Source organism: Oculina patagonica, chromosome 6, assembly GCF_052425735.1.
Source record: "Oculina patagonica isolate OP01 chromosome 6, crgOcupat, whole genome shotgun sequence".
NCBI classification, from domain to species: Eukaryota; Metazoa; Cnidaria; class Anthozoa; order Scleractinia; family Oculinidae; genus Oculina; species Oculina patagonica.
The window spans coordinates 30,158,244-30,184,298 of NC_135763.1; the positions used below are offsets into that span (position 1 = coordinate 30,158,244).

At 38.0% G+C, this 26,055-nt stretch overlaps 1 protein-coding gene across 1 annotated transcript; it reads left to right on the forward strand.

The window, feature by feature from the left end:
• Positions 1-25,847, forward strand: LOC144658010 (uncharacterized). Its single transcript, XM_078518338.1, has 4 exons — positions 1-127; positions 8,648-10,049; positions 22,638-22,712; positions 23,554-25,847. The coding sequence occupies exons 2-4, from the start codon at positions 8,697-8,699 to the stop codon at positions 25,072-25,074; spliced, it is 2,949 nt and encodes a 982-aa protein (XP_078374464.1). The 5' UTR covers positions 1-127; positions 8,648-8,696; the 3' UTR covers positions 25,075-25,847.
• Positions 25,848-26,055: the final 208 nt, after the last annotated feature.

Sequence of the window (26,055 nt, forward strand, 5' to 3'; positions counted from 1 at the left end):
ACATAAACAACGGCTGCGCAGTAAATCGTGTTTTCAATATGGCCGCTATGTAATCTTTTACCGTTCGATTGTGTCTTGAAGTCTACAGCCCTCTGAAATTGTACTTCGATGCTTTGTTTGAGCGAAGGTAAGAAAAACTAAAGGTCATATTTCAAATTACAAGGTAAATGAGCTACAATTTATTTTAATTAAAATAAATTGTAGCTCATTTATTAAACGGTCGGTATAAAACGCAGACCATGCAGACTGCAGACTGCAGACCGTGCAGACCTCGCAGACGGTGCAGACCGTGCAGACTGAGTAATTTTTTTTCTTCTTTTTTACATTGTGTTTCACAAAACTTTTCACGAACGGTTTCCGAAGTTCGTTTGAAATTCGCGAAGTTCGCTACGAACTTTAGGGGGAATTTCATTATGTAGTTGTCAATCAAATTACGAACTTCGAAACGAAATTGTGAATTTCACGTGCAGCGAAGTTGAAAGGTTGAGGAGTTCGCAAGTTGAGAAGAAGTTCGTCCAGTTTGTTTAATTTGGTGAAATGAATCCGTTCACGGTACAAGGAAAGGCAATTTCAAGTCCAGGAAGGCAGGAAATCATCTAAAGTTGGCTTCAAGGTCAAGGATTATTTTATTTAGCTTCCAGCTTGTTGAGTTTTCTTCTACTGTCAGAGAGCGCGTTACACTGTAAACATTGGAACATTTTAAGTTATAGGTAAAACGAACTGGTCGGATATAGCAGTTTATTTGTTAAGTTCAGGTTTCTAGTTCAATTTTATAACGTAAGCAAATGCTTCGGTTGGTAGTTATGCTTTGGGAATACAGGGTTTTCTTGAGAAATCCCCCAAAAATTTTTACACTGTCCTTAATAATAAAATATAAGTAATTCGTAAATAAATACACATTTCAATTGTTCCAAAGCAAGTGTTGTTTATTAGTAAAAAAAATTTTTAACCAAAGCTTATTTTTTTGCAAATATAAATTCTTTCAGAGGAACAGAGTTTATCACGAACAGACAGATGGCGTGTCTTGCGTGTTGTGTAAACACAGAAGTATAACAACACGGAATTGAAAAGTTCTGGTTTTCCGCAGATTTTCCAAACTGATGTGTATTCAAGAAGGAAAACGTTTTTTTCTCTTTAGAAGATTTTTACGGCACACACAAACAGTATTTTTATATGTAAACCGGTTCATCTGCTGAAATTTTTTCCTTCGAAACTGCACACGGCAGAACTTGTAATCTATTTTTAGTCGGGTGTCGGGTGACATTGGGAAAACTCAGTTGTAACATTCACAAACCATTTTCAGGGCAGCCTTGCTTTTTAGTCCGTTGATGTCCTGCCTTACTGGACTTGGGATTGCTTTTTGCTGTACTGGGAACGGATTCATTTCACCAAATTAAACAAACTGGACGAACTTCTTCTCAACTTGCGAACTCCTCAACCTTTCAACTTCGCTGCACGTGAAATTCACAATTTCGTTTCGAAGTTCGTAATTTGATTGACAACTACATAATGAAATTCCCCCTAAAGTTCGTAGCGAACTTCGCGAATTTCAAACGAACTTCGGAAACCGTTCGTGAAAAGTTTTGTGAAACACAATGTAAAAAAAGAAGAAAAAAAATTACCCAGTCTGCACGGTCTGCACCGTCTGCACGGTCTGCACGGTCTGCAGTCTGCAGTCTGCAGTCTGCATGGTCTGCGTTTTATACCGACCGTTTATTAAAGCAGTTCCTTTCGACCCATTTGTGGCGAAGAAAACGACAATACCGGCCATGATGCATGCATGACATCTGTTGGACTCTGTGGATCCGGCGTTTATTTGAATGGTGCAGTTTATTGGAGCAAAATGTTTATTAACAAGGGTTTTAAATCATTATATGTGACATGAACGTAATTTATTTGCCATCATACCTAAACCATATTACACCTCAAATAAATGCCTGGAAGGCTTACTTACAACTCTGGCTCGGAGACCCGGTGTTTATTCCGGTCGGTATAAAACGCAGACCATGCAGACTGCAGACTGCAGACTGCAGACCGTGCAGACGGTGCAGACCGTGCAGACCGTGCAGACTGAGTATTTTTTTTTTCTTCTTTTTTTACATTGTGTTTCACAAAACTTTTCACGAACGGTTTCAGAAGTTCGTTTGAAATTCGCGAAGTTCGCTACGAACTTTAGGGGGAATTTCATTAAGTAGTTGTCAATCAAATTACGAACTTCGAAACGAAATTGTGAATTTCACGTGCAGCAAAGTTGAAAGGTTGAGGAGTTCGCAAGTTGAGAAGAAGTTCGTCCAGTTTCGGTTTAATTTGGTGAAATGAGTCCGTTCACGGTACAAGGAAAGGCAATTTCAAGTCCAGGAAGGCAGGAAATCATCTAAAGTTGGCTTCAAGGTCAAGGATTATTTTATTTAGCTTCCAGCTTGTTGAGTTTTCTTCTACTTTCAGAGAACGCTTTACACTGTAAACATTGGAACACTGTAAGTTATAGGTAAAACGAACTGGTCGGATATAGCAGTTTATTTGTTAAGTTCAGGTTTCTAGTTCAATTTTATAACGTAAACAAATGCTTCGGTTGGTAGTTATGCTTTGGGAATACAGGGTTTTCTTGAGAAATCCCCCAACATTTTTTACACTGTCCTTAATAATAAAATATAAGTAATTCGTAAATGAATACATATTTCAATTGTTCCAAAGCAAGTGTTGTTTATTAGTAACAAAAATTTTAACCTAAGCTTATTTTTTTTGCAAATATAAATTATTTCAGAGGAACAGAGTTTATCACGAACAGACAGATGGCGCGACTTGCGTGTTGTGTAAACACAAAAGTATAATAACAACACGGAATTGAAAAGTTCTGATTTTCCGCAGATTTTCCAAACTGAATGATGTGTATTCAAGAAGGAAAACGTTTTTTTCTCTTTAGAAGATTTTTACGGCACACACAAACAGTATTTTTATATGTAAACCGGTTCATCTGTTGAAATTTTTTCCTTCGAAACTGCACACGGCAGATAGAACTGGTCAGAACTTGTAATCTATTTTTAGTCGGGTGTCGGGTGACATTGGGAAAACTCAGTTGTAACATTCACAAAGCATTTTCAGGGCAGCCTTGCTTTTTAGTCCGTTGATGTCCTGCCTTACTAGACTTGGGATTGCTTTTTGCTGTACTGGGAACGGATTCATTTCACCAAATTAAACAAACTGGACGAACTTCTTCTCAACTTGCGAACTCCTCAACCTTTCAACTTTGCTGCACGTGAAATTCACAATTTCGTTTCGAAGTTCGTAATTTGATTGACAACTACTTAATGAAATTCCCCCTAAAGTTCGTAGCGAACTTCGCGAATTTCAAACGAACTTCGGAAACCGTTCGTGAAAAGTTTTGTGAAACACAATAGTTGCAGTTCCACTAGACCTCTGCCCGAGGTAACCCCGTGGGTAATTGCCTTGGGTTGGGATCGGTTTGGGTTTCCGGTCAGGTTAACACCTCCGGTTACATTGCAAATAATTACCCGAGGTCAACTTTCGATCTTGCAGTGTAAATTTAATGCATCATGGAGATCGCAAACCGCGAAACGCCTGGTTTGCTTTCGGTCGTTCTTCTGCTTCTTATACGGCAATTCCCGGTTAATTTAGCTATACAAAACTTCGTGTTAAGAAGAATGCGGAGAAGGCGTCTGCGATTACGATTTCTACAATCTCTTCAGATGCTGTATTTGTTTTATAAAACCCGTCGCCTACAAGTTGCTCGCCGGCCAAGACGTGCTTGGGTATTCCCTCGTAAAATATACTCACAGTGAACCTCGAAAGTTGGCCATGTTTGATGCCGCGTGTCTTGTATTAAGTTATTTAGTACGTGCGTGCCAGGATATTTGCCGCGATATTTTTGCGCAACACCACAAAAATGTGCCCAGCATGTGCTGCAGTTTCCGGATTTACTTTTTTCTTTCACCCGATTGGCTGAACTACTCTTGTGGTTAGATAAACCACTGATAAACCCTACTACTTGGTTCGGGAAACGTCGTGGGTAATTCTTTTGTTCTTTTTGATGTATCCATAGTGATTTCCCATGGGCAGAATCACTGCGGGAATAGAGGTCACACACAAATACAGACTTCCCGTGGGTAAAGTCTCAGTTTCCCGTGGGTAAAAGCTCTAGTGGAACCGCAGCTAATGTAAAAAAAGAAGAAAAAAAAATACTCAGTCTGCACGGTCTGCGCCGTCTGCACGGTCTGCAGTCTGCATGGTCTGCGTTTTATACCGACCGCGTTTATTCAGGGCCCGGCGTTTAATCGAGAAAATACGGTATCTGCTTTAATATCTGGTTTGACTGAAATTATTTTCTTTTTACAAAATGATTATCACTTCAATAGCCCAAGAAGTAATAAAACATGATATTTATAACAACAAGAAAGTAGTCCCTTTACAACTTAAGGATAACCATTGGAAAGAAATTATATTTTGCATGGATACCGTATTAGATTTGTGTTCACCATGAGAGCATAATTTGTAAAAACTATCACTTTTCCAAAGTTAAGAAGTTCATAATGGAGGTATGTTTACTATACACATAACTCATCCAAAATTTGCCCTATTGCTGGACAAGTATCCATAGCAAAGAAGCCTTGGTTGACTAAGGGCCTGTTTACATGATTCCGGAATGACTTTCATTCCGGAATAGTGGAACCGCAACTAATGTAAAAAAAGAAGAAAAAAAAAAATACTCAGTCTGCACGGTCTGCGCCGTCTGCACGGTCTGCAGTCTGCAGTCTGCAGTCTGCATGGTCTGCGTTTTATACCGACCGCGTTTATTCAGGGCCCGGCGTTTAATCGAGAAAATACGGTATCTGCTTTAATATCTGGTTTGACTGAAATTATTTTCTTTTTACAAAATGATTATCACTTCAATAGCCCAAGAAGTAATAAAACATGATATTTATAACAACAAGAAAGTAGTCCCTTTACAACTTAAGGATAACCATTGGAAAGAAATTATATTTTGCATGGATACCGTATTAGATTTGTGTTCACCATGAGAGCATAATTTGTAAAAACTATCACTTTTCCAAAGTTAAGAAGTTCATAATGGAGGTATGTTTACTATACACATAACTCATCCAAAATTTGCCCTATTGCTGGACAAGTATCCATAGCAAAGAAGCCTTGGTTGACTAAGGGCCTGTTTACATGATTCCGGAATGACTTTCATTCCGGAACGAGTTCATTCCAACCCTATACATTTCTCTGTATCTGTTTACATGACACCGAGACGAAAGTCAAGTCATTCCGGAATGAGTTCATTCCGGTTTTCATTCCGGAATGAAAGTTTCGTTCTGGAATGACATTTCATTCTGGTATCATGTAAACACAGAACGAATTTCGTTCCTAGATGAAGCCGCAACTCGCGAAACCGCATACGGACTCCACAGTTTGAATTCAGAGCGAAAAACGTAATAGCATTTACTGTTTAGCCCAAAGAAGCAGCTGTATGGTCAAATTACTCGTTAAAATTGCAGATACGGCCATTAATGGGAACAAAAACATGTTTGCGCGAAACATGCGCCATCTTGTTTTGACCTCGCGCGAAAACCACGCACGTGAAAATGCCTTTGGTTGAACCGATCGACCTTGTCATGTAAATGCAGAACGAACTTCATTCCGGAACGAAACTCGTTCCGGAATGAAAGTCATTCCGGAATCATGTAAACAGGCCCTAAGTGTTGATCCAGCCTTTTTGCATTAGAACAAGTGTGCAAATTATTAAGATTGTATGTAACATGCATTTAATAATTACTTGAGGCATATAAAGGGAGATATGAGGTGGGGGGGGGGGGGCATCACGTAAATATTGAATAAAGAAGGGGGGATCACTTGCTACTTACATGGCCTGGAGAGGGGCTTTGATCTTTCCAACATATTTTTCCCTCCCCCTTACATAAATAATGACCGGTCCCTAAGCATACCGGTACACGTATTTTGCTCTGCTGTGCTAATTGAGGAACCTGTATAATATAAATAAACAAATGTTATAAATCGAACAGAAACTTGTTAAAAACCACAACTGACAGGAGGCTGCCCAGTTGGCTATTTTTAAAATGGGGAGGAGTTAACCCAACAAGTAGATCCCCTTTTTTTCCACTGATATACATACAAGAAAGGCCTCTGTATGAATCACGTTAATTTTTTATTGGGAGGAGTTGAATTAGGGGTGTTTAATGGTCCCTGAAATATATAAACAAATGACACTACGGGGGTGCAAATAAACAACATACCCTCAAAAAGTCATGTTATTACCATGACTTAACATGACTTTTTGAGGGTATGTTGTTTATTTGCACCTGCGTAGTGTCATTTGTGGCCTGAGCGCAAAGCGCAACACAGGCGGCCCCAATATTGTATTTGATCAACATGACATATTGTTGTTGGCGATTGCATTACATTTTCAGCGTAAGACAATGTATGAGAATGCTTCGAAAATTTCTCTAAATACTACATGTGGAAAATAATTGAAATAAAATTGGCTTACATTTCGTTTTCTTGCATTATTTTGACTTCTATGTGTTCCTAGAGTGGGTTTTAAGCCGTTTATTTTAAGCGAGTTATGCTTTCGATGGTTCAGCTTCCCCTAGTTTTTCTTAGGGGAAACCGTCGAAAGTCAAAATCACATAAGTGGCTTAAAACCCACCCAAGGAACACAGATAAGTCAAAATAATGCAAGAAATACAAGAGGTAATCCTTTTTTATTTCAGTTCCTTTACAAATGTAGTATTTAGAGCAATTTTTGAAGCTTTCTCATACAAGTTGTCTCAAATGGCTGAACCAGAGTTACGCAATCAGCCACATTATATGTCACATTGATTGCATACAACCCCTCTGCCGCCTGTGTTGAGATATTAAGCGTACGCGTACGGAGTTTCTGATGCAATATTTTTATTTCTCCATGACAGTAAAGCATTGTGCTGCTTAGTTTTGTGGTAATTCATGCCATAATTATAGGGTATACTATGTATAAGTTTCAAAAGAAGTAAATTTGTAGCGACAGCGTGTAAAGTTTGATCAATAGGCATTTGTGGATCAATAAATAAATAAAATAATTAGTGCTAGCGATAGCGCTTTCTGTCTTGTCAAAATATGTGTGTTCTATAAATTTGTTATTGTATGCATATGTGGTTTTAAAGAAAACCCTGCTCATTTAGCCAATATAATTAAGGAAGAGGTAAAACTAGGGTAAATGTCTTGTCTTAACTGTAAGTAAACAAACCTATGTTTCCTTGATTTGATCTCAAATTTATGTGGTGCTATATGTGACGATGGCCATATCAAAAGCATATATGAACTGCTTTATACGCTGATATTTCGTAGCTATTTGTAAATCAGTGGTATTAGGACTGGTTGTAAAATGTGAATCCTCAGGTTGGTCTATAGGGAGTGCCCTATTTCCCCCTTCCCCAATTAGAGACCCAAAGTGGCTCAAGTGGTTGGGCTAATTTGACATGGGTTTGCAGATTTTTTTTTACCCTTTTCAATGCCTAAGATTATTAATAGTGTAATTTGTGTGGAACATTTTAACGGATAACTCGAGTACGGAATACCGTACAGACCTGAAACTTGGACCATAGACTATCTAGTAATTTTCTACAACCTTGATATTCTTGATTTTTTTACTCAATAGCTTTGGATTTATTTTTTGCAGCGCGTGACAGTATCGTTACTTGCGTGACAGTAAAATCCAGCAATAGGTTTTAGCACCCAGAGATCAGAGATCATTTTTGAGTGTGAAAATTTGGTGTATATGGTGTAGTTTCATTATTATCCATACCTCCCTCACAGAATGGATGTTTCCTATAAAGACCCTCCCACCAGAGATATTTTTAAATAAGCCTAATACAAGTTTTTGGCCTTTGAGTCCCCTCCCACGCCCAGAGGGGGATATGAACATTTTTAGCACCCAGAGATCATATTTTGCTTGAACAATCATGGCTACCTGCCACCTATGTTTTTGTAAGTTTCCCATATTGCTGTTGTCATCCCAAATGACAACACATCCAAATACCTGGAAAGCTGGTTACCAGATGACATGGGGGAAGCCTTGCCTTGTCCATCATCCAAGAAATAAATATCTTTTGACCACTCCCCATATGGGGTTTTGCAGGGCCAATGTTAACAAACTCTGAAACAAAATTAATATTCTAACTGAACATAATATGATTAAAAATCCCAACTGGCAGGAGGCAGCCCAGTTGGCTATTTACAAGTGTAACCGAGGAGTTGAATTCGGGACTACCGAAAACAAAACCAACTAGTACATGTACTAGTGGTCAGAACGGGACTTGAACCCGCGACCTCCAGATTTCAAATGTGGCGCTCTAACCACTCGGCCATGCTGCCTACCCACCCCACAATCCGGAGTTGAGCACACTAACCCTTTGACCACCACGACTTTCATTCCACAGAGGGTAACTGGGAAATTATTGTAAGGGGGTGGGATTTGGTCACAATTGCCAAAATGTTATATCAAAAGTAGGAAGCTCAACTGGAATTTTCAGGGAGTGGTGACTTACAATCAAAACACCTTTTATTGAGGTGGAGGAAGTATGGATATTTTTTGGAACAACACACTGATATTACCTTCTTGTTGTGTTTTTAGGTCTGAGAATGGCATATTACTCGCGAGTGGGTAAAGTACATAGCCCTTGATGGCTAAAGATTGCACAAAGTGCAGCGAGAGTTTAACTAAAACAGGCAATCAGAGAGAACATGCATCAAGCCAAAGAATTCACACAGGAGAAAAGCCTTTTGAATGTAACCAGTGTGGCAAGTGTTTTAGTCTTGCAGCAAGTTTAAAACGTCATAAAAGAACACACACAGGACAGAAGCCTTTTGAATCTAACCAGTGTGGCCAGAGTTTTAATTATGCAGGGAATTTAAAACAACATGAACTAACTTACACAGGAGAGAAGCCTTTTGAATGTAACCATTGTGGCAAGTGTTTTAATCATGCAGGACATTTAAAGCAGCACAAACGAACACACACAGGAGAGAAGCCTTTTGAATGTAACCAGTGTAGCAAGTGTTTTAATCAGGCAGGAGCTTTAAAGCGGCATAAAAGAACACACACAGGACAGAAGCCTTTCGAATGTAACCAGTGTGGCAAGTGTTTTAATCGTGCAGGAGATTTAAAGAGGCATACAAAAACACACACACAAGAGAAACCTTTTGAATGTAATCAGTGTGAAAAGTGTTTTAGTCAGAAAACGCATTTAAAGCAGCATGAAAGAACACACACAGGAGAGAAGCCTTTCGAATGTAACCAGTGTGGCAAGTGTTTTAGTCATGCAGGACATTTAAAGCGGCACAAACGAACACACACAGGAGAGAAGCCTTTTGAATGTAACCAGTGTAGCAAGTGTTTTAATCAGGCAGGAGATTTAAAGCGGCATAAAAGAACACACACAGGAGAGAAGCCTTTCGAATGTAACCAGTGTGGCAAGTGTTTTAATCGTGCAGGAGATTTAAAGAGGCATACAAAAACACACACACAAGAGAAACCTTTTGAATGTAATCAGTGTGAAAAGTGTTTTAGTCAGAAAACGCATTTAAAGCAGCATGAAAGAACACACACAGGAGAGAAGCCTTTCGAATGTAACCAGTGTGGCAAGTGTTTTAGTCAGAAAATGCATTTAAAGCAGCACGAAAGAACTCACACAGGAGAGAAGCCATTTCAATGTTGCCAGTGTGGCAAGTGTTTTAATCGAGCAGGACATTTAAAGCGACATGAAAGAACACACACAGGAGAGAAGCCTTTTGAATGTAGCCAGTGTGGTAAGTGTTTTAATGAAGCTGGAAGTTTGAAGCGGCATAAAAGAACACACACAGTAGGGAAGCTTTTTGAATGTAACCAGTGTGATAAGTGTTTCATTGACACAGGAAGTCTAAGAGAACATAAAGTAACATGCAGCACAGGAACGACTTGTAGGATTGAGCAGCATGAGAATGCCTTCAGCATCGCTGAACTTTTAAGTGACCTGAAAGAAATCAAACAGGAAAAACCATAATTTTACTGTGTGTCATCTGACCAGTAATAATTGACGGACCACGTGTTTGTCTGTCAACATAGTGACCACTGATTTGTAATGAAAATCTATGACTGAAGCTAATTTTCATATATATATGATGTTTTGACACCAGATAGTTTATGGCTTATTAGGAACAGGTGAAATATAATACGCTGGGAAGACTAAGCTGCTAAAGAACACACGTAATCATGTTACAGTCGTGTGGTTAGGACTTGATACCATGACTGATTACATTTGTGCATGACTATTTTTGGACTTGGTTCATGGTATTTTTCTGCTGGGGTTTTATTTGCATTGAATTAAAATTGAAGGTCATTTTGTCCTCGTTTTAGATCACTGAGTCTTTGTTTTTAGATCATCTGCCGAAAGTATGGACATGCAGAAGCCGTCATTTTTATTATACACTCATGTTCACGCTGCCAGATTTTTAATTTGTATCAAAATAATATGTATTTTTTTAAAAATATGTACATGCAAATAAAATTGTATGTGCTATTTAGACAGTTAGTTTCAGAGTAATTTCGAAATAGGCTGGGAACATGAAATCGAGGGTACTATTTTGAATTTTGAATTCGAAATGACGTATTCAGTCGCATTTTAGGGTCGTCGTATAATGGATGTCGCGTTCTTAATCTCGTTTAGGCACAAACTTTTTTATCAACGCATCTCCTCCCCATTCCTGCCTCTTTTCTGTTCTGTGTTATTTATTATTCTAGGCATATTGGATATTCATAGTTTATTAAACCGGCTTTATGTCAAATTTCACACCGTAATGATTCGATTTAGTGCCCTCCTTCCAATAAGCGCCCCTTCCGAATAAGCGCCCCCCTTCGAATGTGTTTTTGTCAATAAAGGCCCCTATTCCAATAAGCGCACCCCATTCTAATAAGTGCCCCCATTCTTATAAGCGCCTCTACTGAAGTCATCGACGTCGAATAGATAAACTCATCAACATTCACCGTACCGTACATGTATATATTTACTGCTAAAATGAACAATTCTTTTAAAAGTAACTAACCTTTCCACGATTTTTTACTGTTACAGTTTGTGTTTTTGTTAGTTATTTTAATATTTATTAAAGTTTTGTTTTGAACTTTTGGTTGTTTCTCAAAAAATTAAATAAGCACCCTGTCCCGAATAAGCGCCCTGTCTCGATTAAGCACCCTCCCTTGAGGTGCCAAAAGTAAATAAGCGCCCGGGCGCTAAATCGAATCATTACGGTAGCCATCTTTTCTCTATCATGTTGTTGGTATTGCCTTTACGAACTGAATACAGCACACATTTCATTCTGTTTAAGGTTTGAGTTTGAGATTTTGTGGGTAAATTGAAGTATAAATACAATTTTTATACAGATTTTTTTATATTTTAGTTTAAATCTTAGTGTTTCATATTTTCATTCTTTTAATTTTTCACGTGTCCTGTAAAGTTTAATCTGTAATTTCATTAATATTTAATATTTTTAAATGTATGCGAAACTGTATTGATAACAGTTGTAATAGACCAATTTTAGATATATTAAAGTTCAGCCTAAAACAATAGACCTCACTATGAGGCTCCGGGGAATAAACTTAAAAGTTCGTGTGGGGTTTTTTCCCCCAGAGCCTTGTAGTGATGTCTATTGTTTTAGGCTGAATTTTAAAATATCGAAATTGGTCTATTGCAAAGATAGTGGAGTAACCATATTAAAATAAAGATTCTACTTTTATGGATCAGTGGGTGTTTGTTTTACCTCGGTGATTGTTTGTTTTACGTCAGCCCTGAGAATCGGGTTGTGATCAACGCCATTCTGTTCATCTTTGTAAACTTTTGTCCCTCCAATGTGCTATTTGGTTTTCCGGATGTTCCTTGGGTTTCCGAGGAAGTGAAGTGTTACAAGAAACTTGGAAATTGAAAGAGCTAAATGGAAATCTTGGCTGAAAAACCGTTTTCCCCAAATCATGAGTTGATCATGTTTGTGTAGAACCTGGTTTGTACACTTCGTGTTTTTTCAACCTTTTAACTTTCAAATTTCCCGTGCACAGCAATCTCTTTTTTTTGCCAGGATTAAAAGCACAACCCAGGGATGAAGGGGAGGGGGTATTACTCAACAAAGATTCATACCGGAAAGCTCCGTCCGTAAGTCCAAACCTTTACCTTTTATATACCAATTTTTGACAAAAAAGGTGACCCTTTCGTTTACCTCCCTTCAGCAGAAATGCTGCACTCCTTTTTGTCTCGTGTCGTCATGACGACGTTGTCATGACGACACGAGATAATTGTACAGGGGGATATTTTCCCGCCATGTCAATATTTTTCCCGCCATGTCAACATTTGCTTTGTGAGGCCGCGGAATTTTCCCGCCATGTTATGAAATTCCGGCGGCATCCGATCACAAAACAAATGTTATCAAAGAATAATTGTTTCTTTACAAAGGTCGCAACTAAAGCGCTGGTTTATCAAACAGTAAGTTAGGAGTATTTATTGTAAAGGGCTTATTATGTAAAAATACAGGCACGCTATAAAAAAGAGATGACGTTTTTTTCTGAACTTGCAGCAAACGAGCAAATTTTAAGTGGTCTAACAGGCAATAAAAATGGAACAGAAATAAGGCCCCTTTTAGCTGGCAACAGTGCCTATCCGCTAACGAACTGGCTAGTGAAACCCTACCCGGACAGAGGACGCCTGACTCAGGAGCAGCGAAAGTTTAAAACCTAAAGTTCGGTGCGCTACGATCTGTAGTGGAACGAGCATTTGGCATGTTGAAAGTTCGTTGGAGAATTGCGTTGAAAAAGGTTGAACAAAAAACGACATCCTAAAAAAGACTATGATTGCTACGTGACTTTTGCACAACTTTGTATTGAAAGGGGTGACCTTTGTGGCATGAATAACAACAATTTAATAACAGAAGATAAACGATTAGATAAAGACAATTATTTTGATGACAAATCTTTAAAAATGTCAACTGTGGCGTTTGTTTGTTCAAATCTAGCGTTGTGCTGTTCCATACTTTTTCCCACATTTCAATAAAAGAACTCTGCCAGTCTGGAGTCGTACTTTTTTGCCTTTCTTTTTTCAGGCGGTTCTGATTCATCGAGAGAAACATTTACACTTTCGATTTGCAAAGCCTCGTTTACACTCGGCTCTGAGGTAAAGGTAGAACTCAATGTATGACCGAAAGAGGGAAATTATATTTGATGAGTTTTCTTAGGATTGAAGAGCAGAAATGTCAATCTAAAGCGCAAAACATACATTGCTTTTTTTATTTTTTTGACCCGAAGATTGACCTGAGTCAAGAGGCACTACATGTAGCTTCATATATCCTGCTGTGAATTCCACGCTACAATGGACACAACTTTTATAGCCGACAACAACAGCCTTTTCAGTGCATGAATGAAGCTCTTAAGAGGAATACACGTAGATGTGACGCATTTTTTTCTTTAAATTAGCTGTACGCTTTTCAATTTTGGATATATTTGAGCTGCAGCCAGCAGTTATCAAGAAAAATACAGACAAGTTTTACGTTCTTAAAATAACATTCTAACCTTTGCCGACAAGATTGTACTGAAAATCAATGAAATTAATCAGTGTAACTCAAGCAGAAAACGCGTAGAAGAAGAATGAAATACACCAGGTTATTACAAACGCATAATACAATGTACTAACCGAAAGAGAGAAATTATATTGATGAGTTTTAGAACGGATCTGAAAAGCAGAAGTGTCTAATAATCAACAAGATGTCATTAGATGGACCTGCCTGTAAATTTTTCGTTGTCGTTGTTGTGCATATAACGCTAGTATACCGCAACTTAAATTGAGCGAGAAAAGCAGTTTTTAACATGAAGCTCTAAAATCTCTTTGGAGTGTCTTGTCTTGTGGTCGCTTGTAAAGTTTTAATTTGTGCAATTGTGAGATGTATCAGAATAACAGCTTCACGTTGCCAATTTAAAGAATAGCGTGCTTTTATTTGATATCTATTATTTTATCTTGAGAGTTTTGGAAAGTAGTTGAAAATCATTTCTGTTTACCAAGCGTAGGAAAATGGTGGATGTTTCAACAGGATATTTACTGTAACAACTGTATTTATAGAGATTACAGTCGTGGAATATAGCAGATATGGTAAAAATGTTGCTGAAAGAGAGGACGATGTAAATATCAGTTGTTCGATCGGTAAGCATTGTTCTTATCTTTGTGTAGACAACTTTTTTTAAATTTAGCCGCGGCAACAGATTGTATCGGGGTTAAAGAGGGATGGTAATCTAAGCAATTAGTTGGTCGGGATTGAATGTCAAAGTTAATCTTGCACACATAACACATGTCGTTTGAACAAAAGGTTTGAATCGTTTGAATCGTTAGTCGATTGAATACCCAACCATTTTAAAGTTATGACCAGTTATGGTACAGCATAGTAAGCTCTGTGTAGAAGTTAAAGTCTCTCTTTAAAAGTGAGATTTGTGCGAGTTAAATACTACTACATAGTTTATTGCGTGCGTTCGCGCGGAATCACATGTCAAGCAAGATCGAATGTTTTCCATTAAGCAGAACCTAGCAGAATATTTCATTCAGTAGATTTAAATAGCGAAGAAAATGACTGTAATTTACACGTTCTTCAGCCGCTGCGTTGTAGCTTTGGCGTTACAAAAACATTAAGACCGGCTCAAGAGTGACCAAAACCAAATTTCTCCTCACAATATCAATACTAACTTGCTCTCTAACTCCTCACAATATCAATACAACTTGGAGACCTCAGCCGGAAGATCAAGGTAGACATCAGCCCCGTGTACACGAGTCGGAAAATCAAGGATGAAATCAAAGTGAGGGAAGACAAGCCACCCCTTGTGAATCAACAATGCGTTGTGTATAATTTTCAGTGTAACCTGTGTGATGCAGGGTATGTCGGATACACGTGCCGACATCTTCACCAACGGATTGAAGAACATAAGGGATCGGCCATTGGTACTCACCTAAAGGAACAACACGATATGGCCCCAGATGACATTGCGCAGTTTTTTAGAATTTTGAAGAAGTGTCAGAGCAAGTTTGACTGCCTTATTTATGAAATGCTTTTTATCAAAGAACTGAAACCAACTCTGAACAAACAATGCGATTCCATCCGCGCAAAACTATTTGTTTAGGTCGGTTTTTCTTTTTAATTACTCTTATTGTTTCTGTATTTTTAAGTTTTTTAACCCTTTTTTAACTTCATTAATATTTTGTCACTTATTTTTACATATTTTATCGCTTTTCAGCGTTCGTGACAATTTTGCCTATTTTACTATTTTAATATATTTATGCTAATTTTATATTTTTATTCGCACTTGAAAATGACCTCGGAGAGGTCGAAACGTCGTGATTTTATATCGCTAAATTTCATAACTAAATCAGGAGAAGAGGTTATAAGAATTAACAAAATCATCACCACTCGCATGTCATTATCACTTAACAGGCTAAGCGTTCACGAATAAACACCCAAAGCGATATCTCATATAGCGTGTAGAAAGCACATGGAAGTCATAGTATAAGTATACAGTAGAATGTATGCTTAGTGAACCAAAGTGCAATACAGTGCAATGTCTGTCATCTTTTTCTGCTGTTATTGGAGTTATATAAATGATCAACTTTACAAGCAATAAATAGACGTGAAAAGCGATCTCTTTTTTAAATAAACTCTAAAAAGTGACACGAGACACTAAGCCCAGTGGGCTTTTGATTTTAGCCTTTCACTTGTCTAGACTAATTCCTTAAAATACTTAGCCGCAATGTGCGTCTGTACGTAGCCTCGTAACATCCTACCCTTTTATATACCTCAAGCCTGTAAAAGGCACTGCAGGAAGTACTCCCCCCCCGGACCCGGCCCACGCCGGGGATGAAGGACCTCGGACTCCAGCAACGCATGCAATGATTAACAAATTACCATAAAGTAATCAGGGGGGGTTCGGGTTATTACAACAACAACAACAACAACAACAACAACTTTATTTGCACCTATTCATTCAATTATTAGCAAAACAATAAATAAAATAAATAGAGTTAAGTGCATGGCTGCCCAGAATAACCACAATTGGCTAACAAGATTGGGCAGCCATACTTAGTTTTTATAACAATAATTTATAAAAAGGTCAGGTATATTTAATATTTACATAGCAAACTATACAACACACAAACACACAAAAACAAAACTAAGTAGGCTTAAAGAAAAATTAATGGAAAAAAGATGGAAAATGACGTATTATAGTTTTAAATATAAAAGGTTCAGTTAATAGCTTGTGATAATGCTTAATTTATATTTTTTCTTAAATTGTTTAAGTGACAGAAGCTTAATGTCATCACTGATAGCATTCCAGATTTTAGCACCCAGATATCTAATATTAAAGATTCCATAATTTGTTCTGGTTTTGGGTAAAGCATAAGTCATTCTAGAAGAAAATCTTGTATTGTAACCATGAGTTTCTTTTGCCGAAGTGAAAAAAACATCAAAATTAGAAGGGAGAAGTTGGTTTTTAAATTTGTACATAAAAACAGCAATATTAAGAGTGTTAAAGCCTAAAACCGAATACTTCGTATTCGAAACAAACACGTAGATAACGATTTCTCATACTCTCGTATAAAACAAAGAAAACCATAACTGAAGAAGGTTTGAATACCCGGTCTTAATTAGAATAGATATTTACGATTTTATTTCTCCGTATACTGTGTATTTTTTTTGTTTCGATTGAGAAGATATATCAAACGCACGAGACAGTGTTTCATCGGCTATCCAAACACCTCGAATTTCATCAAAAATACTCCGCTGCGCGTTGTTTTTTCAACTGGTGTTTACATATCTCGATGTAACACTGTCTCTTGTGTTTGATATATTACTTGAAACCCTAGAACCCGTTAATCATCGATCCTTTTCGCGCCATTGGACGCATAAGGCCTCAGAACCCGTTAATGAGCACCATTAATTACACTTTGGAGCTTTTTTAAAAAACAGTTTTTCAGCCATGAGAGGTTTTTTTGGCGGGGTAAGGGCAAATACTTGCACGATAGTCGGCTGATTTAAGCATCTGTTAAGGCCGATTTTCACTGTACGATAAGTTTGTCGCATGAGACAAGCTTACGACACGCCTACGACAGTCGTAAGGGAGTTGTAGGTTCGGCCTTTAGATCACCTCTGTTCTTCATTACACGGTCACCCAAGGCTGCCTCTAGACTCTGGAGGTAAATGCTGCATAAACTTACCGGTGGCCGACTGACATTAAGACGTTTTCCTCCGGAACAGCGAAAGCAGATGCTGGAAACATATTTCAAGTTCACGATTGTTCGCGAACCTTTTGAGCGCATTTTATCTGCATACAAAGACAAACTTTTTCATCTAAGAAGTAATGACCGCCCAATTCTTGAATTTCACGGTGGAGAGATTCTGAAGAACTTCCGTCCAAACGCTTTCCAGAGTGCACTTGAGCGGCTCGATGACATCACTTTTCGTGAATTCTTCGAATACTTAGTAACCAAAGGAAGGAACAGAAGCACCCCGGTTAGCCTGCGTAGCAGGCGTCAAAAGGGGAGGGAGGGGGAGTTGGGAAGAGAGAGAGAGGGAGAAAACACTGCCACGCAGGCTACACCTCGGTAATGGACTGGCACTGGGACAATTACGTCAACATTTGTGGCGTGTGCGCCATCAACTATGACTTCTTAGGCCATTACGAAACTTTCAATCAAGATTTGACAGATTTCAAAGAAGCAGTGGGTTTATCACCTGAACGTACAGGCAAAGATATTCACACTTCAAGCTTTTCCTAACAGCTCGGCGCAGTCTTGCAGTCGTGTAAAGCAGGGCGGGAGATAGCCTGAATTTCAGACCTCCCTCTGTGCTCGCTTGGACGTCGAAACACATCTGTCTCTAATGCCGTCCGCTGACGTCACAACACTGGTTTTTTAAAATTCATGCGGAAAAGTTTCTGTCGAGGCCATAAATTGTGAAAGAAAAATCGCTTCAATAAAGGACTACAGGGTATAAAATTGTTTTAATAGTAAACTATTGAAGACTCGAGACAAATGAATGAGATTTTAATCGACTACAGGCTATATTCTTTAACGGAACCGATTTAATCTGAACTGAGTTGCTTTATCTAGTGATCAAAATATAATTTGTTACGCAGCGGACAAATACAACACACTCGTGAGCACTTAAATGAATCAATTTAGACGGTTACAGAGGCATCAAGAAACGGAATTCAATACAAAAATATCCTACTTGACCGTGGGCACTGAGTTCAGAAATCACTGGCTCATCGAGGCTGCAGGACATATAAAGCGTCGAGCGGCTTTGTTGACAAAACAAGAATACGTATAAATTTGGCAAAACACTGCATGTCGAAGCGACGAATGCCGCAAACTTTAAAGCTACCGGTTTCCATTACTATGCTTCATCTGTAGGTAAACTAATAAAGTAATAAACTCAAGGTGAATGACTAATAAATTCATTTCTGGGACGGTGAACTCTTTCGAAACTCTTTGCAAACGTTTTCAAATTACAATCCTCGCGCGGTAAATTTCAGACATAATTTCACATAATTATGCAAGTAATTTTTAAATCAACCAATCAAAATCACAACCCGGTTTTCGGGTAGTGACGTCACCGGACGGCATTAGAGCCAGATGTGTTCAGACGTCCCTTCTGGCGAGTAGGCGAGCACAGAGGGATGCAGGCTAGGCGGGAGAACGCTTGAAGCTTCTCCCGCCCTGTGTAAAGTTTTACCCTCAAGTTGAGACTTTTGGTAAAGAAATGAATTACTCAGTCTGGAGGGTTTTTTTACCATTTCGTTTCAAAAGTCTTTTAATACTATTCACGAAGATTTTTTTCTTGTAAATTGATTTTCCCTTTGTTTCTCGTGCTTTTTGATGAATACAATCGTTGATCGTTCCATTCCAATGTTCCGTGAGTCCTGTCCTCGTTGTAAAGTTTATTTCCTCTTCTTTGTAAGAGTGGACTGGGCTCTAGTTCTTCAATGGCCGCTTTCTGACCGATCGCTTCGAAGACTTCGAAGTCTTTCGCCGTTTACTAAAAGACTGTTTTACTTCAGTAGAGGTAAGAACAAGTAGAAATATCGTCTTAATGACAGAAGAGTAACAGTTACTTAGTCTGGGATGAGTCCTCTTTGTTTCATGCTAAAATAAGGACTGGAAAAACAAAACAGACTCTATACCGGCAGCACACTAGCTGTTTGAAATATCAGCATATTATTGGCTTACCGTATTTCCTCGAATAAACGCCAGGTTTCCCAAGTGTATTTCAAAATAATACCCATCTAAAGCACTTATTTGAGGTATATAAAGTTGTAGTTTTAATGGAACCATGTAAGCACAGTCGATCCCCGCTGTTTCGGATCGAACTCGGATATTTCGAACTGACTCCTTTCCCTGACCCCTTCCCTAGCCTAAAATCAACTCCGTTATTTCGAACTTGTCAAGAACACAATACATTAGAGCACAGGTTGAAATGTATTACATTTTATTTGAACTCTTATTACCCCGGGGTATCCAATCGAACAAAATCAAACCAAAAATCAATCGAACCCAATCGAACACCAATCGTTCGATTGGGTTCGGTAATCGAACAAAATCGAACATCTGTTTTGGTGCGAGTTTTCAATTTTCGAACCAATCGAACCAATTGAACATAATCTAACACAATCGAACTCAATCGGGTTCGATTTTGTTCGGAATCTTTCTCTTGATAAGTAAATCACGCAGGACTAATCAAAATCAACTTTTATTGAATGGAACACATATAAAAACGTCCAAATATCGAACTGAATGTCAATATTTAGTAAAATATATTTGGTAGAAGAGAACAAAAGGACGGTAAAATAACTGAAATGCACTATTGTTTACATAGAGGATAATACATGGTTGCGCGGAGATATGAAATTTATCTTCGAGTGTTCAAATCGATAGCTCACGAGTGAGCGCAGCGAACGAGTGAGATATCGGATTCGAACACGAGAAGATAAATTTCATATCTCCAAGCAACCATGTATTATTCTTTTTATTATATAAACCTACTAATTACGATGTTTTTTACGATTTTCCGAAGATTTCCGACCATTTTCCGAACATTTCCGAAAATTTTCAAAATGTTGTCCGAAGTTTGTATGAATGATTCCAAACATTTTCCGAAAATTTCCGAAGTTTTCCGAAGATTGCCGAAGATTGCCGAGGAAGATCCGAAGATGTTTCGACTTAAGATCGATTTACTTTGGCCCATTGAGCATTGAAACATGGCAAACTCTGCAAGCTGTTTGCTCAAAATGATATCACACATGTGTGCATATCATTTTTATCCACATATGTGTGATACCATTTTTCTCGTTTTGCTACCACTCGCTAAAACACTGCAGTTTATATAATAAATTTCTATATTAGAAGGAAGGATATGGTTTCTGCCCTGCTTTTCACTGTTACACTCAAACAGAAGTTGCACCATTTCATTCACTGCAACAGTGTTCAATATGTGAATTAAACACACATATTATTATTATTTGGCAAAATTTCTCCCAACCACGTGGCAGACTGGTGTGCCCGTGGCTATTGTGCAGACAATCGTCCTATCCCGGAGTATGGCGAATCGCCAAAAAAGGATTAGGGGAACGGTGCACCGTACAATATGTACGCTGTATAAACAAACAGGAGTCCCGTAATCAAACGTTCAATTAAGTTCGATTGTTGGTTGTTCGGTAATCAATTGTTCGATTGAGTTCGATTGTTCACTGTTTGGTAATCGAACGTTCGATTGAGTTCGATTGACCGAATTTTATTGTGAGTTCGATTACGTTCGATTATCGAACCCAATCAAACGATTGGTGTTCGATTGAGTTCGATTACCGAACGTTCGATTGAGTTCGATTACCGAACGTTCGATTGGATACCCCGGGATTACCTATTGATGGCTTGACAAATATGCTTGAATTTCGTGTGCACAGTATCCATTACTGCTAATGCATCAGTGCATGTACTCAGCATGAAGTGAACTGTTTCTTTGGCTCAAATACTCATGCACGAGCTCCGCTGTCCCTATTCCGATTATTCAACATTAAATTGATGGTGTGTATTTTTGGTGAGATCTGCTTGACGATTCTCTCATGCAACAGTTTGTTTGCTGCTAAGGGAATTGAAGTTCAACTGCAAACTAGCCAGCTGTCTTTGATGTTTGACAAAAGCATTAAAACAACAACAGAATGTCCAAAAAAAATTTGAAGCAGCAGCATCTGCTGATTTTCTTTGACATATAATCCTTGTCTCTTTCCATACTGTATTTCATTTAAACTATTTCATTGTACATGAATTTTTTCCTACCTGGCAATTTCAAAACCCTACTATTTTGAACTTTTTGTCGTTTACCCTGGGACTTCAAATAGTGGGGTTCGACTGTATGTCAAACCCAATCTTTTGTAACCTCTGGGCTAGAAAAACTGAAATAATTGTTGCTGCATAGTCCTGCACCAACATAATTATGTTAAGTAGAAGTACCCACTGAAAAGGGATTTGGGACTGATTCATCTGATTGATTTAAGTAATGTTTAATAAATGAGCAGCAGTGTTTTATCAAGTTTTTAAAAACACGAGGCGCAGCCGAGTGTTTTAGACTTGATAAAATACGAACTGCGAATTTATTGAACGGCTTAAGAATCTTTTGATGTAGATCAACTCATTCTTGCACTAATATTTACATTTGGGGTTATTTTGGCCAAGAAAATTGGACGTAAAGTTTAGCCGTGTCTGTCAGATATAAAGACACTCATTAAACATTAATTTCTTTTGAATTTTCTTTATGAATTATTAATGCCTTTTTAATGGGTTCAATACTACAATACTCATTATTTTGGACCATCTGTGGAATATATTCTCCTCAAATGAGATTTATTGAGTCATTTTTAGTCATTTTATGTACACAGAAAAATCTTGAAAGGATTTTAAAGATAACTTTTCATGCCTTTGTACTGACAAAAAAAAATGAAAATAGAAATTTCTAACAGTTAAATTCCCTGCGTACTAATTGCATGTACCTGGCAACTTGACATCTTAGTGACAGCCCTGCTTCCCAGGGAATTAAATCTCTCAACCCTCCAGAAATTCCAATTAAGCCCCACCCTTTTTGTTTGGAAAGAGTATTGGCTCTCTCATTTCTGTCAATTATAAAACTTTTACTTGCTTGACACTGAAATTTGTACATTAACAGTGATAAAAATTAAGTTGAAAGGTCCACACAACTCTCACATGTACAAGTGATTTTCATAGTTTTGATCTCAGGGGTATAGATTAGCCTTGACAGACTTACGCCTTTTGTATGACATAAAGTGAGGTTCTTTGAAAAGTTTTTTTGAGCAATGGTTGTGGTTCTATTAAATGCCAGTTTTTCGTGAATATATATGTATCAAGTACTGCTGGGTGGTATTGCGAGTGGTATTGCATTACAAAAGGCAAGATTTTGAAGTAAATTGCTAGTAAATCCCCAATCAAAATCCCTGGATCCGCCTCTGGTGTCTCGCTCGGGAGCATAACGCACTCAGTTAAATTTGTGCACAATAATATGATTGACAGTCTTGGCTGACCTCTGTGGCACCACTGGTGGAAAATATACCAGTGACGCCTCATTTTAGAATTGCCATGCCGCAGGTAAGACAAGTTGCTGGTTTCGTGATCTGCAGCCATTTTGCGTTTAGGCTCTCACGCGCCCTCAGTTTCCGTATCCAGTGGTCTCCTGCGAATCTTAGGAGCGACTTGGAGCAAGTCTGAACTCAGTGCCTTAAATTACTAACAGAGTGTGACCTATAATCCTCCTCACAAGAACTCCAAAGCCCCAGTCAGTGTTTGGGGGATGGGGGTATTAGTTTTCACTTTGTTTTACCCATTGCCTTCTATTGGACTTGCAAATAATATCACATTCTCGTCCCCATAGCCCTTTCGTTTCTCTAAGCCGGCTGGGCCTTGGCACAAGAAAATAAAGGGCTCTGGGGACACAGGATTTCCAGTCCTAGATTCTAGGACTTCCAGTCTTCATATTTGCAGTCATGATGTTTCGAAAGAATGTATAAGCGAGTCGTTAGGCTTTCGACTTCTGTTGCTTTCCGACTTCTTCTGTTTTTTTCTTTTGATTGGCTATTTGTTCCAAATAGCCAATCAAAAAAATTCGAATTAATTCAAAAATCCTATGTCCCCAGAAATCTTCGTTTTCTCGTGCCAAGCCGGCTAAGAGAAACGATTGGGCTATGGGGACGAGAATGATAATATTACAGTAGAGTGCGTGTTTCAAGAAAATAATTTCATCTCTACCAATTCCACTGGGGGTAACTGGAAATTCTAATGGGATCTTAAAAGCCAAATGATTTTAACGAAAAAAGAACACTCAACTGGAAAATCCAGAGGGGTAGAGACCTAAACCAATAGACCTTCGGCACATAAGGAATGGATTTTTTCTGGAACAACACACTGATATTACATTTCTTTTGTGTTTTAGGATCTGAGAATAATATATTACCAGCTAGTAGGTATAAAGAGCTTGTCTACCTTGATGGAGGCAGATTACACAAAGAGCAGAGAGAGCTTAACACTCACAAGAGAGAAGCCTTTTCAATGCAGTCAGAGCAAAAAGAGTTTTAGTAGAAAAGGAATTCTAACGCAACATAAAATAATACACACAGGAGAGAAGCCTTTTAAATGTAACCAGTGTGGCAAGTGCTTTAATCGGGCAGGAACTTTAAAGCAACATAAAAGAACTCACACGGGAGAGAAGCCTTTTAAATGCAACCAGTGCAGCAAGTGCTTTAATCATGCAGGAAATTTAAAGCAGCATGAAAGAACACACACAGGGGAGAAGCCTTTTCGATGTAACCATTGTGGCAAGTGTTTTAATCATGCAGGACATTTAAAGCAACATAAAAGAATTCACACAGGAGAGAAGCCTTATGAATGTAGCCAGCGTGGCAAGCATTTTAATCAGGCAGGAGATTTAAAACGGCATAAGAGAACTCATAGTGGAGAGAATCCTTTTAATTTAGCACAAGACCTAATACAGAAAGGTGAGAGTTCAACTAAAACAGGCAATCAGAAAGAACATGCATCAAGCAAAAGAGATCACACAGGAGAGAAGCCTCTTGAATGTAACCAGTGTGGCAAGTGTTTTAGTCTTGCAGCATATTTAAAGCGTCATAAAAGAACACACACAGGAGAGAAGCCTTTTGAATGTAACCATTGTAGCAAGTGTTTTAATCAGGCAAGATATTTGAAGCAGCATCAAAAAACTCACACAGAAGAGAAGCCTTTTGAATGTGACCAGTGTGGCAAGTGTTTTACGTTTTCACAAAGTTTAAAGCGGCATATAAGAACACAGTGTTGTAATCGGACAGGACATTTAAAGGAACATAAAAGATCTCACATGAGAGAGAAACCTTTTAAATGTAACCAGTGTGGCAGGTGTTTTAATCAGGCAAGATATTTGAAACAGCATCAAAAATCTCACACAGGAGAGAAGCCTTTTGAATGTGACCAGTGTGGCAAGTGTTTTAATGCGGCAGGACATTTAAAGGAACATAAAAGAACTCACACAGGAGAGAAACCTTTTAAATGTAACCAGTGTGGCAGGTGTTTTAATCATGCAGGAAATTTAAAGAGGCATGGAAGTACACACACAAGAGAGAAGCCTTTTGAATGTAACCAATGTGGCAAGTGCTTTTGTTACAGAGAATCCTTAGATCGACATAAAACATCACACACTGGAAAGAAGCTTTTTGGATGTCACCAGTGTGGCAAATGTTTTAATCGTGGAGGATCATTAAAAGAGCATGAAAGAATACATAAAGGTAACAAGGTTCTTCAAGTTAATCAGCGTGACCAGTGTAACCATCGGAAGAAGGTCCTAAAGCAAGATAAAGTAACATGCAGCACAGGAGCGACTTGTACGATTGAGGAGCATGAGAATGCCTTCAGCATTGCTGAACTTTTAAGTGACCTGAAAGAAATCAAACAGGAAAAACCATAATATTACTGTGTGTCATCTGACCAATATTTCCAATTGGTGGAACATATGCTTGTCTGTCAACATAGTGACCACTGTTCATAAAAACACTTATTAAAAATAATGAATATATGGAAAAGTCCCATAATACTATCAGTATACACCAAAACTTGTGGCAAAGCTTTTAAGATGAAAATGTGTTTGATTCAAATCTATGGTTGAAACTAATTTTCATTAAATTTATATGATGTTTTTAAACGAGATAGTTTAGTGGTTATTTGAAACAGGTGAAAAATAATAAGCTGGGAAGACTAAACTACTAAAGAATATATGTAATCATGTTACAGTCGTGTGGTTTCGACTTGATACCATGACTGAAAAAATGTTTGCATAACTAATTTTTGGACTTGGTTCAGGGTTTCTGTCTGCTGGGGTTTAATTTGACTTTGAATTAAAATTTAAGACTGGGTAGTCTTCATTTTAGATCACTGAGTCTTTGTTTTAGATAATCTGCTGAAAGTATACACATGCAGAAGCCGTGAAAAAATCTTTGTAATATTCACGCATGTTCACGTTGCCAGATTGTTAATTAATTGCTCTCAAAATAATATGTAATTTTTTTTAATACAGATTTAATTTTAGCGTAAATCTTAGTGTTTCATATTTTTATTCTTTTAACTTTTACATATCCTGTAATGTTTAAATTGTAATTTCATTGTTGGGTTTTTAAATGTATGAGAGCCTGTATTAATAACAGTTTTCATTGTAAAGCTATTTTACCCTATTAAAATAATGACTTTCTTCTACTAAATCAGTGCGTGTTTGTTTTTAACCTCAGTGATTGTTCATTTTAGATCAGCCCTAAAGACGAGGTTGGGATAAACGCCATTCTTGTAAACTTTTGTGCTGTTTAGTGTTCGTCGTGTCTCCCTCAGCCAACTGCTCCTAGGTTTCCGAGGAAGTGCAGTATTACAAGAATCTCAAAAATTGGAAGAGCTTAATGGA

Coding starts and splice junctions, on each gene's coding strand:
- LOC144658010 (XM_078518338.1), top strand. CDS start 8,697: ATGGCTAAAGATTGCACAAAGTGCAGCGAGAGTTTAACTAAAACAGGC. Junction 10,050..22,637: donor AAGAAATCAAACAGGAAAAA/CCATAATTTTAC, acceptor TATGATTGACAG/TCTTGGCTGACCTCTGTGGC. Junction 22,713..23,553: donor TTAGAATTGCCATGCCGCAG/GTAAGACAAGTT, acceptor TTTGTGTTTTAG/GATCTGAGAATAATATATTA.